This window comes from Eretmochelys imbricata, chromosome 5 (genome assembly GCF_965152235.1).
Source record: "Eretmochelys imbricata isolate rEreImb1 chromosome 5, rEreImb1.hap1, whole genome shotgun sequence".
Classification (NCBI taxonomy): domain Eukaryota; kingdom Metazoa; phylum Chordata; order Testudines; family Cheloniidae; genus Eretmochelys; species Eretmochelys imbricata.
In genome coordinates this window covers 92,229,510-92,243,070 of record NC_135576.1, presented here as the reverse complement: position 1 = coordinate 92,243,070, position 13,561 = coordinate 92,229,510, and the positions used below count along the sequence as shown (strand labels likewise).

The window sequence follows — 13,561 nt, the reverse complement described above, 5'->3', positions numbered from 1 at the left end:
TCTTGCTGAGATTTTTACACTGAACATATACTATACTGAAAAAAGGACAGTTCCTTCTCAACAGGGCCGTACTTTTGTTCTATATTAAAATATACCCTAACAATTTCTACTGTGTCCATATGCCTGGTTACATCTAAATGCTGCAAAATGTAGAATACCTGCAACTTGAGTACTCTAGGCCTAAACAATTCTTTGGCACTCCCAATTCAGGACAGAAAAAGTTCCCTTCAAAACAGCAAATAATTATTTCCTTGTGTTTACAAGGAAACAGTGTTGGTACAATATGGGCAGAAAAGGAAAGAACAGAAATGTGATTATGGTATCTCTCAAGAATCTTCTCAATGAGGAAGTGTTAAAGGAGGTTCATCTGTTCTTTTACACCAAAGAAGATTAAAAGGTTACAAGACTCAGAACAGCAAAGTAAGACAAACCAAACAAGATTTACAAAGCTGTAAAACTACACTAATTCTTCTGGAATGTAATATAGAACCACATACTCATGGCATGTAAATTAAGGCGTGAGATGCTCACATAGTTCTTTAACAAATGAGCTGGAAAAATCTTTCAGTATTTCTAACCATTTTAAGAGATCCTCCTTTCCCATCAAGGCCCATAAAGGCCTTTTATATTTTTACACTATAAATGTTTTATAAATGGTAGAATAAAGAATGCATGTCATTGATAAAGGATTGGATAGAAAAAATAAAAATGTGAACTCTGTTGGGGGTGCCATTTCTTTTTAACAGACAAGTTTTATCTCAAAATGCAGTGAATTTCTTACTACTAGGTTCTTCCTGTACTCCCCGCCAATAATAACTATGAAATAAAGCTGTGACCCCCCCCCTCCGCCATTCCATGAATGAAGTGAATATTCCCTCTAAAGTTTGTACATTAACCTGGCAGATATAGGTGTTGAGCATAATGTTCTAGAACTAGAGAACACTTAACTATTTTCAACAAATATTAGTTCAAATATTTACATATATTTGCTTAGACTTTGCACACACCCTGTTACCACAAATATTCTGGCAAAGATGATACTGATACTCATGTTTGCTTAAACAGTGAATTTTAAGTGAATACTGAAGAATTTACACAGAAAGCAAATTTAGACTCTGTACACAGGAGTAGTTGGAATGGAAATATGATCCTATTCTACAAAAACAACTGAGTTTCAAGACCCATATATAACAGTTCTCCACTGACTTGGTTACTATACAGTTAGAATTTTAACACAGACAGGAGCAGAGCCTAACCCAGTGTTTTAACGGGGTTGTGAAACTGTGCTAAGGCTTTTGGACATGTCCATATTGTAACCTCTGTTGTATTCTAACTACATGATATTTAACAAGTTATAGCCAGCTCTGCTTATATTTTTGTAGTATAGACTGGCCATCATAATTACTCAGTCACAGAACTGAATCATAACAGGTTATATGATTATATATGTCCAATCAAAACTAAGACAGCTCAAATTTCAAAAACTCACAATGGTCTCGTTTATATACACACTACAAACCAATTATTATTTGCAGTGACAACATAACAAATAATTCTGAATAATAATAAATTTAAGAACAATGAAAGTTCTTTGCAGACAATCCAAAAACAAAAGCAGCTACATTTGTTAATTAAACAATACACTGTGAAGCAATCACAGAGCTGAGTTTGGTTTTTGTTTTTAATAAACCTTTTCTTTTAAACTTTGGCTATAATAAGAAAAGTGACGGTAAATGAGACTTGGAGACACATTTATTCTGTTCTCTATGGCTTCCACAGCAAAGCAACGGAGTTTTCAAGTCCAGGTTTTGTAAATGCCAGCTCTGAAAACTCACCACAGCATCTAAAGATCAACCTGTCCCTTTTCCTACCTCTTACATCAAAGATTTTGCAATCAAAGTGCCACCCACCCACATCAACAGGTGGGGGACATTGATGGGGCAGGCGCTGAAAAGGGGACAGTCCTAATAGCAAGGGAGGGAGGCATTTGCCAAGGGACAATAGGTAACTCCTCTCCCTGGGACTTTCTGGCACCCATTGGCCAGCTGGGAGAGAGGGGTGCTGTTTGGCCAGCATTCCTCACTCCCAGGATTTGGCACAGTTCAGGGGCCATGTGGAGCCTGAGATCCTTGCAGGCACAAGTGCCTACCTGCGTATAACTCACTGCAGGATCAGGATCATGTTTTGATCATGGTTAGTAACTCAGGAAAGCTATAGGTTTTTAAGACAGAAGTCACTTACAACTGCAGCCCCACTTTAAAGATATACTAAAATTCTGAAGTGACTATCACTTCAGTTTCACCTCTCCAGGTGTGACACTTTCATTATACACTATAAACACAACATAAGAGCTTGCTTTCTTTCTTTCACCAGCGATGTAAAGATTAGTATCACTTTGTTCTGTATTTCCATGGTTAATTATATCAGCTCATATCTATAGTGAGAAAGCTGGTTCACTTGCACCTATTCTGAGGCCTGGTCTACACTATGAGTTTATATTGAATTTATAGATCAAATTAACCCTGCACCCGTCCACACAACGAAGCCATTTTTTCCAACATAAAGGGCTCTTAAAATCGATTTCTGTACTCCACCCCGACGAGGGGATTAGCACTGAAATCGACATCACCGTTTTGAATTAGGGTTAGTGTGGATGCAATTCGACAGTATTGGCCTCCGGGAGCTATTTAAAAGGTAAAAGTGCACCATTGTGACCGCTCTGGACAGCACTCTGAACTTGGATGCACTGGCCAGGTGTACAGGAAAAGTCCCGGGAACTTCTGAATCTCATTTCCTGTTTGGCCAGGCGAGCTCATCAGCACATGTGACCATGCAGTCCCAGAATCGAAAAAGAGCTCCAGCATGGACCGAACGGGAGGTACTGGATCTGATCGCTATATGGGGAGACGAATCCGTGCTATCAGAACTACATTCCAAAAGACGATATGCCAAAACATTTCAAAAAATCTCCAAGGCCATGATAGACAGAGGCTACAGCAGGGAGGCAACACAGTGCCGCGTGAAACATAAGGAGCTCAGACAAGCGTACCAGAAAACCAAAGAATCAAACGGACGCTCCAGGACAGAGCCCCAGACATGCCGCTTCTACGCTGAGCTGCATGCAATTCTAGGGGGGGGCCGCCACCACTACCCCACCCCTGTCTGTGGACTCCGATGATGGGGTACTCTCCGCCATGCCTGAGGATTTTGCAGATGGGGAAGATGAGGAGGAGGAGGAGGAGCTTGAGGAGAACACAGCACACAGTTCTTTCCGACAACCAGGATCTTTTTATCACCCTGATTGGAATACCCTCCCAACCCAACCAAGCTGGAGAAGGGACCTCTGGTGAGTGTACCTTTTAAAATATAATACGTGTTTTAAAATATAATACATGTTTTAAAAGCAAGCCTTTTTTAATGATTAATTTGCCCTGAGGATTTGGGATGCATTCGTGGCCAGTACAGCTACTGGAAAAGTCTGTTAACGTGCCTGGGGATGGAGCAGAAATCCTCCAGGAACATCTCCATGAAGCTCTCCTGGAAGTACTCTAAAAGCCTTTGTAGAAGGTTTCTGGGGAGAGCAGCCTTATTCCGTCCTCCATGGTAGAACACTTTACCACACCATGCTAGTAGCAAGTAATCTGGTATCATTGCATGACAAAGCCTGGCAGCGTATGGTCCTGGTATTTTCTGGCATTCAAGCAACATCCGTTCTTTATCTCTCTGTGTTATCCTCAGGAGAGTGATATCGTTCATGGTAACCTGGTTGAAATACGGGAATTTAATTAAGGGGACATTCAGAGGTGTCCGTTCCTACTGGGCTGTTTGCCTGTGGCTGAAAATAAATCCTCCCCACAGTTAACCAAGCAGTGGGGGGGGGGGGCATTGGCGCTGAGCTGTTTGCGTTTGGCTAGCAGTGATCTTCCCTGATACCAGCAATGCGGTGGGGGAAGGGGTAAAGCGATCATCCCAGAGAATTGGATGGGGGGGGGGTTAATTTGGTTTCTGCTGCTGCACGTTAACATGAAAACCGTAGCACTAAATGGCCAACTCAACGGGCTTTGCTTGGTATGGGAAAGGAGGGGGCTGCTGTTATGAAGGTCGCAGAAGCCGAAAGACTACGGCTTACCATGGCCGCCTGCAAGCTGAATTCTGTTGCCCGGCCCTGCGTGTGTGATCTCTAACACCAAAGCTGCAGGCACTCAATATAAGATGCAAAATGCGACCTTGTACCGAAATCACATGTGCTATGTAATGTGAATAGTGTTGTTCACCATGAAAGAGTATAGTCATTGTTCTGTCAAATGTATCTTTTTAAATACTTCACTCACTTTTTTCTCCTCCTGCAGCTGCAAATGTTTCAAGCCTCCCTCCTCCATCCCAAAGGCTATCTCAGATAAGGCGGCCAAAAAAAAAACCGCATGCGCGGTGAAATGTTCTCTGAGTTCATGCAGTCGTCCAGCACTGACAGAGCTCAGCAGAATGTGTGGAGGGACACAGTAGCACAGTACAGGAAAGCGGACAACGAACATGAGGACAGGAGGGACAATCAAGATGAGAGGTGGCGGCAGGAAGATCAGAGGAGGCAGGATGCAATGTTAGGGCTACTGCGGGATCAAACGGACATGCTCCAGCGTCTGGTGGAAGTTCAGGAATGGCAGCAGGATCACAGACTGCCGCCTCCTCACCCAGACACCCAAGAACGCAGTGGGGGGAGGCTCCGGGAATCCAACCACTCCACCCCAGTGGACAGCCTAAGCAACAGAAGCCTGTCATTCAACAAGTTTTGAAGTGGCCTTTTCCTTCCCTCCTACCTCCTCCCATACCCCACCCAAGCTACCTTGTGAGTTATCTCCCTATTTTTATAATCAATTAATAAAGAATACATGGTTTTTAAATGATAGTGACTTTATTTCCTTTGCAAGCAAGCTGCAATTGAAGAGGGGAGGGCAGGTGGCTTACAGGGAATTTAGAGGCAACCAAGGGGGTGGGTTTTCATCAAGGAGAAACAAACAGAAGTGTCACACAGTACCCTGGCCAGTCATGAAACTGGTTTTCAAAGCTTCTCTGATGCGCAGCGCTTCCTGCTGTGCTTTTCTAATTGCCCTGGTGTCTGGCTGCGCGTATTCAGTGGCCAGGCGATTTGCCTCAACCTCCCACCCTGCCATAAACACCTCCCCTTACTCTCACAGCGATTGTGGAGCACACAGCAAGTAGCAATAATAATGGGAATATTGGTTTCGCTGAGGTCTGAGCGAGTCAGTAAACTGCGCCAGCGACCCTTTAAATGTCCAAATGCACACACTACCACCATTCTGCACTTGCTCAGCCTATAGTTGAACAGCTCCTTACTACTGTCCAGGGTGCCTGTGTACGGCTTCATGAGCCAGGGCATTAAGGGGTAGGCTGGGTCCCCAAGGATAACTATAGGCATTTCAACATCCCCAGCAGTTATTTTCTGGTCTGGAAAGTAAATCCCCTCCTGCAGCTGTTTAAACAGACCAGAGTTCCTGAAGGCGCAAGCGTCATGAACCTTTCCCGGCCATCCCACGTTGATGTTGGTGAAACGTCCCTTGTGATCCACCAGTGCTTGTAGCACCACTGAAAAATACCCCTTGCGGTTTATGTACTGGCTGCCCTGGTGGTCCGGTCCCAAGATAGGGATATGCGTTCTGTCCATAGCCCCACCACAGTTAGGGAATCCCACTGCAGCAAAGCCATCTACTATGACTTGCACATTTCCCAGCATCACTGCAGCTCAATGATTGCGTTGGCTACTTGCATCACAGCAACCCCCACAGTAGATTTGCCCTCTCCAAATTGATTACCGACTGACCGGTAGTGGTCTGGCATTGCAAGCTTCCACAGGGCTATTGCCAATTGCTGCTCTCATCTTGGTATTCTCGTGCTTCAGGGCAGGAGAAAGCATCCCAAAGTTCCATGGAAGTGCCCTTATGCAAGCGAAAGTTTTGGAGCCACTGGGAGTCATCCCAAACCTGCAACACTATGCGGTCCCACCAGTCTGTGCTTGTTTCCCGGGCCCAAAATCGGCACTCCACGGCATGAGCCTGCCCCATTAACACCATGATCTCCAAACTGCCAGGGACACAGTTTTAGAGAAATCTGTGTCCATGTCCTCATCACTCTCGTCACAGTGCTGCTGTCGTCTCCTCGCCTGGTTTTTCAGGTTCTGGTTCTGCATAAACTGCACGATAATGCGCAAGGTGTTTACAATGGTCATAACTGCTGCGGTGAGCTGAACAGGCTCCATGCTTGCCGTGCTATGGTGTCTGCTTGGGCAATCCAGGGAAAAGGGCGCAAAATGATTGTCTGCCATTGCTTTCACAGAGGGAGGGTTGACTGATGACATTTACCCATAACCACCCACAACAAATTTTTGGCCCCATCAGGCATTGGGAGCTCAGCCCAGAATTCCAGTGGGCAGCGGGGACTGCGGGATAGCGACCCACAGTGCACCACTCAGAATGTTGACGCTTGCCACGGTACTGTGGACGCACACCGCCAAATTAACGTGCTTAGTGTGGACGCACGCACTCGACTTTGTACAATCTGTTCCCAAAAATCAACTTCTGTAAAATTGGAGTAATTTCGTAATGTAGACAAGGCCTGAGTGTTTTCGGATGTAACAATGTTGATTTAAAAAAATACAATGCAGGCTTATGTTCTGCAGATTACATTTCTCTTATTAGTGTTAAAAACACGGTAAATGGAAATAGACAACTGAAGTACTGTATGAAAAGTCACTGAGAGTTGCATCAGCCTCTGCAGTTTTTAAAAGCTATTTAAAAGGGCATGTAAAACATTTGAATACAGATATCTTAACAGCACCTATTATGAATGGAAAACATATATAAAAAAAAAACTTACTGTTGGCTGTAGATTCCCCATTAATTTATCAGGATCAAAGTCTATGTCTGATAGAATAGCTTAGTATTTCAGCCAAGCACTGACAGGATAAAGAAATAAATAAATAACCCCTCAGCTGTGTAAAGCCGAACCTCTTACCTTTTACAGTTTTTGCAGAGTTTTTTAACTGCCTCCAGAGTAACATCCTTGCAGAAACTGAGCTTCACACATTCCAAGCTGATATGGCAGAAGCTGGCCAACAAGCAGACCCTTAAACCCAAGAATAAAAAAAGAGATTAACTTCAAGTTCTGCGCAGGCTCTTGAAAAACACCTCTTTGTTCTCCACACAGAGACCTATAAATAAATTCTCAGAAAAATGTGGTCTCACTGCTAGAAAAAAATAAGTATATATTGTATAAAGAAATATAAAAACATACATTCAGATTTATATTTTATTTTCCCTGGTTTAGAAAAATAAAAGGAAGAAACATCCATACCGATAAAGCTGATGGAGCTTAAAAGCTCTGTCAGGGAAGTTGACAGAGTTCTAACCTCCTTGAAGCCAAACTTCTGATTATAGCTCTCAGTATTAGCAAAGGATACTACTCCATACTCCCAGTTTAAACAACTTAGTTGTAGGTCTTTAAAAAAATAATAATAAAAAAAAAAAGCATAGAGAGACTTCTGAGAGCATCCACCAACATGAATATTTCAAATTATAAAGTGCAGTCATTTATGAGTTTAAAATTTTACTCATGATTCACTCATTTTCTGAAAGATGCCCTGAACCCTGCTCTGCCAGGGGACCTGCAGCTGGCCACTGTAACCTGAAAAGTGGGCTGCAATGACCAAGGAAGGGCCAGGGAGGGGGGAGTACTAGGGTACTTGGGATACACACAGATGGAGCCTGCTCTGTATTACACTAGTCATAATTGTCTCACTTTTATCTTGTGCTCCCCCAGTCAGTTTGCTCTATATGCCTGCTGTGTCTTCTCTAATATTTGGGCCCAAAACCTCCCTGCACCCACATGGTTTTCAGTGCAGGATGGGGTCTTACACTGCAAGATCTTCAGGGCACATGCCATTTTTCATTGCATGTGTTTGTACACTGCATAGCATATCTGGTCCCCAAGTCCTAACTGTGGCCTCTAGGCGCTACAGCTATAAAAATAATAAATCCCTTAGCAGCATCCATCATCAGATTCCAATCGCAAATTAATGCTGCCCTCCGTTGGACGAGCCCTTGGAGAAGGCTGGCTGCACAAACACTGCCCTCCTCCACATTGGGCTGCAGGTATCCTTTCTGATACAGATGGGTGCCATTTGATCTATATATGCACAAAATGCTGAAAAAGGATTGTTAAATGGCACATTCCTGGTGAAGAGCTGTTATGCATTCTAGAGATGTATAAATATACTAATCCCTGGGTGAAGATCAAGAACTCACTCTTCCTTCCAAAACTCCCCCTAAAAATAGATTGAAACCTCAGGAGAATAAAAGTTTTGGGTGCTCTTAGCATCTCTACTCTCAGTAGCATTTAGTAACTGAGGTTGTGCCAGTGTGTATGACTAGTGGAAGCAAGGGGTAAAATCCTAGCCCACAGAAATCAATGGCAGTTTTGCCATTGAATTCAATGGAGCCAGGATTCCACTCCAGAGACTAAACTTCACAATCTTGAGTAAAAGGATATTTTCCTCTTAGGAGACAAAAAATCGTCCATTAGATTCCACTAATTGATCTAAAAAGAGGCATTTCTGCTGCAGTTTTGAGCAACTTGTTAATTTATGACATCTACTTGTTCATTATTTTCCAAATGTAAGCATGAGAAGATTAAAATCTTGCATACTATACATTTAGGTTTGAAAGGAATAGGTTGGGGTTTTTTTGTTTTTTTTTTTAAATCGGTAAATGTTGGTAAGATTTCACCTTATACTAACAAACCAATGAAAAATATTTCCATCAATAACCAAAATTATCAAAAGATAGACAATGTAAAAAAAATGCTGCTTTATTAAACTTAAGAGTTTGATTTAAGGATATTTACTTTGTATATTTTGACTTGTGATGACAATTTGTTCTATGCAAGATCTCACTCTTCATAGGCAACTTCTTGTCATAAGAGATCACTCTAAATATCACTAAACGAAGGCAAGATCATCATCTGTCCTTTGCATTTGTGCAGAAGAGTAAAGGAGCTGGTCACAGCAAAGGAAGAGATCAACCTCTGCAGGCCCACTACTCGCACTAAATGAGTGGGCTGGCACAAATAGGGAAAAAGTGGAGTGGTGACTCAGTCTCTTCCCTTATGCACCAGCAAGTACAGCTAAGCTCGTTTGGAGGACAATGCCTGGTAAACAGACAGCATGGAATACTTCCCTCTGGAACAAGGTGGAAACCAGGGAATGAACTGTGACTTCGAAAGTCTTGGGAAGATTGTCACTGGTCTACTGCTAGACTACATGCCCCCTCTAACTCAGTCAGGGCAGATTGTGTCAAAAGCTAGTCCACAGACAGTACAATTCCATGTCACCTATATTAGGAGACTACTATCAAGCAAATGTGTTTTTTTGTAAGTCTCGAATGGTTACTTAAAACAGGTTTCACTGTAGGATAAAATATTGGAACGGCAACTTAAACCTATTTATAAATAACTAATGTTTTCTTTCATCCTCATTCAATATTAAAATAGCACAGACTAATATGATAAAACAAACTCTGTTAGTAATTAAAGGGTTGGGAATGTTCCGTCCATATAATTGATTGATGAGGCATAGCTAACTAACATGTACTCTTTGGGTCTGACGCTACTAGGTGTTGAGCTCTTCCTCAGAGTCAATGGACAGCAGGAGCACGACAACAGACAGTGGAGGGAACCCAGTGCTATGAAGCTGCATCAAAATTACTGCTATAATTTATACAACAGTAGCAAGCTACATATAATTACTAAAAGGCCAGCAACAAGGACAAAGGCACTGTAATCCTCTTGGATCACAGAAGAAAGAATACTAAAAATCTGAATCAACTGGACATTTTATTTAAAATATCAGAGTCGTATACAAATGGACAGAAACAAACTAGATATTCCTGTAGAACTGAACTATATTAAAGAAACATAAAAGCCAACAAAATGGAGACATTGCTAGAAAACACAATGCAGAATCTTAATGCACTGAATCTATGATTCAGGACTGGAAATTGAAAATGTACTTAAAACGCTCTTCAGTTCTTTAGCCTATTCTCCTCTCTGTTTTAATTAGCAGGCTTTTAACCTCTGAAAACATGGAGATGTGATGAAAAGAGAGCACCCACATTACACCTGCTGGCAAAATATCTGTTATCATGGAGCTTTGTAGTCTCTGACGCACATCAACTCCATCAGTGAGGCCATCTTCTTTTTAAATGTAGATATTTTTCTAATTAAAAAACAGACCTGATTTGTTACAATCATATGAAAGTCTATGTCTATAATACAGGAAATATGACCATAATGAGGCAGATGCCGCTCCTTGTTTCACTATAAATGTATAAACAAAAACAGAAATTTTTATAATTGAATCATACAAACCTAGTATTCATGTATGAGTTACATATTCTCAGTTGTTACAAAATGTAACCCCCCCCCCCATCACACAGAGACACACTTCATTTAAATTATTGTTCCTGGGTTTTCTAGCCACAGAATAACACAAAGATGTGTAATGGAAACATGGAAAGCCAGCCGGAGAAAATAAATGTAACAACAAAAAGATGCCTTGTTTAAAGTGTGCTATGTAAGTAAATTGTACTGTTATGTACACTTATGTATGATTGGACCAGATCCTTTTCCTATGGTAAAGCATAAGGGAATGGGCTGAGGGAAGGAAAAATCCACAGGAATCCCCTCACGAAGATTCCCCCATATCATACTATCAGGGAAGCTGGGTTTATTCCTCCTCTTCCTCCTTGTGTAAGGAGACATATGACCCACACAGTTAACCCTGTGGATCACCCCTGTTGAGGCTCTGTGCTTTTGTGGATTTACGGCTCCCAACAACCTGGTCTCTGCCCTTGGTCTCTGCTAACCCAGTTATGCTCTGGAAGGGGAAATTCTGTCAATGGGTCTGGGGCCCAATCCCCTCCCTTATTATTTAAGATAGATTTGATGATTTGCACCCTCAGGTCTAGAATCAAGGGAATCAATTTGCCATGACTTCCCACCCCATAACACAAACTGTGGAAAATCTTACAACATGGGCTGCCTTGCCAGGGTCAACTAGTTAGCTGAAAGGGTTTGTATATAGCTGTGATAAATGAAGCCAGCCAGCCAGCTATAAGTCTCTTGGTGGCTGCTTGCTTTACCTGTAAAGGGTTAAAAAGTCCCCCAAGTAAAGAAAAGGGAGTGGGCACCTGACCAAAAGAGCCAATGGGAAGGCTAGAACTTTTTAAAATGGGAGAAAAGCTTTCCCTTTGTCTCTGTTGTTCTCTCTGGGCTGAAGAGACGGAGGCAGCTGGAATGCCGCGTAAAGTTTGGACCAGGTATGAAAATTCATCGTCCATACCTAGAAGGATTCATTTACCTTTTTTAAGAACAGGATTGGATTTTGTGTCCTTAAGAGGTTTGTGCATATGTTTAATTACTTGGTGGCAACAGCTGATTTCCTTTTTTTTTTTTTTCCCCTCAGCTCTTCCTAGGAAGTGGGGTGAAAGGGCTTGAAGGTACTCCACAGGAAGGAATTCCCAAGTGTTCCTTCCTGGGTTCTCAAAAGGGTGGTGGTTTTTTTGCACGTGGGTGGTGGCAGCATCTACATCCAAGGTCAGAGAGAAGCTGTGACCTTGGGAGTTTAATACCAGCCTGGAGTGGCCAGGCCAGTATTAATTTTTTTAGAATCCTTGCAAGCCGGCATCTTCTGCGCTCAAAGTGCCAGAGTGGGGAATGAACCTTGACAATAACAGAACCCATTAATAACAAAAGCCAAAAAAGCCCTTTTGTTTTAGGCAGTACACAGACAGAGAAAGTTGAAGAGGGGAGCTGAAAAGTCCATATCCTACAACACCCAATTCTCTGGCATTTTCAAAATCCTGTGTATGGCTGTGCAGTAGATTTAATAAGCATTAGAAAAAATTCCCTCTGCAACTGTGTATGAGGGAATGGCTCAGAGATCCAATTCCTGACAAACCTAAAGACTATATATATAAATATTTTTTAACATACTTGTTCATCCTGTTGGGGGCATCTCCTTTCTACCAGAATTAGGGGGCTTCACACTTTTTCAGTGACTTTTTTTCTATGCCCCTCTTTTCTCAGGACATGTCTAGACTTCGAATTGGAGGTGTAACTTCCAATTTGAGAGGACACACTTACACTAGCTCTCATAGCCCCCATGGCCTAAGCAACAGGCGGAGCTAGATGTCCCAAATACGTATCCATCGGAGATGCAAGGCACATACCTGGGACCGTTAGCCCCTCATGTGGCCATGGCTACTCTCTATTTTTACCACTAACACGTTTGGAGCTTGCATGGGTATGTCTCCTTGAGCTGGAATTTACACCTCCAGCTCAAAGTCTAGAGGTACCCTCAGAGATAGCTGGATTAAATCGCACAAAGAATAAAGATTAAGCCATTTGGGCTTAAAGTATAACTTGAATTTTTAACATTCTCTTTTTTAAATGGATCTTAGAGGTCATAGGTTATTCAGTTTTTGCACATTTCCCCATGTACTGAACTTCTCACTGAATTTAAAACAATGTAGTTTAAAAGAAAGAACAAAAGAAAGAAAAAACCCAAAGGTGGTGGATTCAAATCAGGAAATTTCTTAGACTGTAAGTTACATGAAGTAAGACAGCCATACAGCCAGTGGCCAAATTCATTTCATGAAGAGCCCAAAGAGCCTAGAGTTGGAAGGCTCTGTATCCCATTGCCACTTCCCTATGGCATCCAGGTCCTCTACCCGTGGATTCCCAAATAATGGCTCACAGACTATGTAGCGAGGCGATGACTCACCAGTGCAGCGCCTCCTGCTGGTCATCTCAGGAATTAGCTCTTTCCAGCCTCCGGAGCGCCCTCTGCAGGCCGGTGTCTCACCAGCCGCTGGCCCCATGTCCCTCCCAGACCCTGGTGCCTCCTCACCCTGGGGTACTGCCCCCTGGCAGTGTCCTCATACTCTGGGTCTCCCGTCCCAGGGGAACCCCCAACCCTCTAAAACCACCTTGCCTCAGTGGCTACTGCCAGTCATCATCTAGCCACTGCTTACTGGGGCAGACTGAAGTCTGTAATGGCCACTCATCACAGGCAAGGGGTTAGGACCTGCTGCCTTTGCCTATCTCTGGGCTGCCCCTCTGCAACCCCAGTACCTGTGTAGGCCTTCACCAAGGCCTCCAGCCTGGGGTTTTACCAGGCGGGAGTTCCCCTTGCCCTTGTCCTTGCCCTTCCCCCGCCCCGCCCTGCTCTGCTCTGCTCTGCTCAGGCACCTTCAGCTCCCAGGCAGCCGGCCCTTCTCCCTCTAGGGCTAGAGTAAAACTCCTCCATCTTCTGGCCCACAGCCCTCTTATAAGGGCCAGCTGTGGCCTGATTGGGGCATGGCCCCAGCTGTGGCTGCTTCCCCCAAGCAGCTTAGCTGTTCCCAGCCACAGCCCTCTTCAGGGCTGCTTTTAACCCCTTCAGGGCCAGAGCGGGGTAGCCACCCCGCTACAGACTAGTCTGTGAAGAAGGGAT

General features: G+C 43.3%; 1 protein-coding gene across 1 annotated transcript in view; it reads right to left on the bottom strand.

The window, feature by feature from the left end:
- Positions 1–13,561, bottom strand: part of LOC144265379 (uncharacterized) — a 94,181-nt gene that overhangs the window by 4,613 nt on the left and 76,007 nt on the right. The window contains exon 9 of the mRNA XM_077818023.1: positions 7,027–7,137. Coding sequence (XP_077674149.1) covers positions 7,027–7,137 — 111 coding nt within the window. The remainder of the gene's footprint in view (positions 1–7,026; positions 7,138–13,561) is intronic.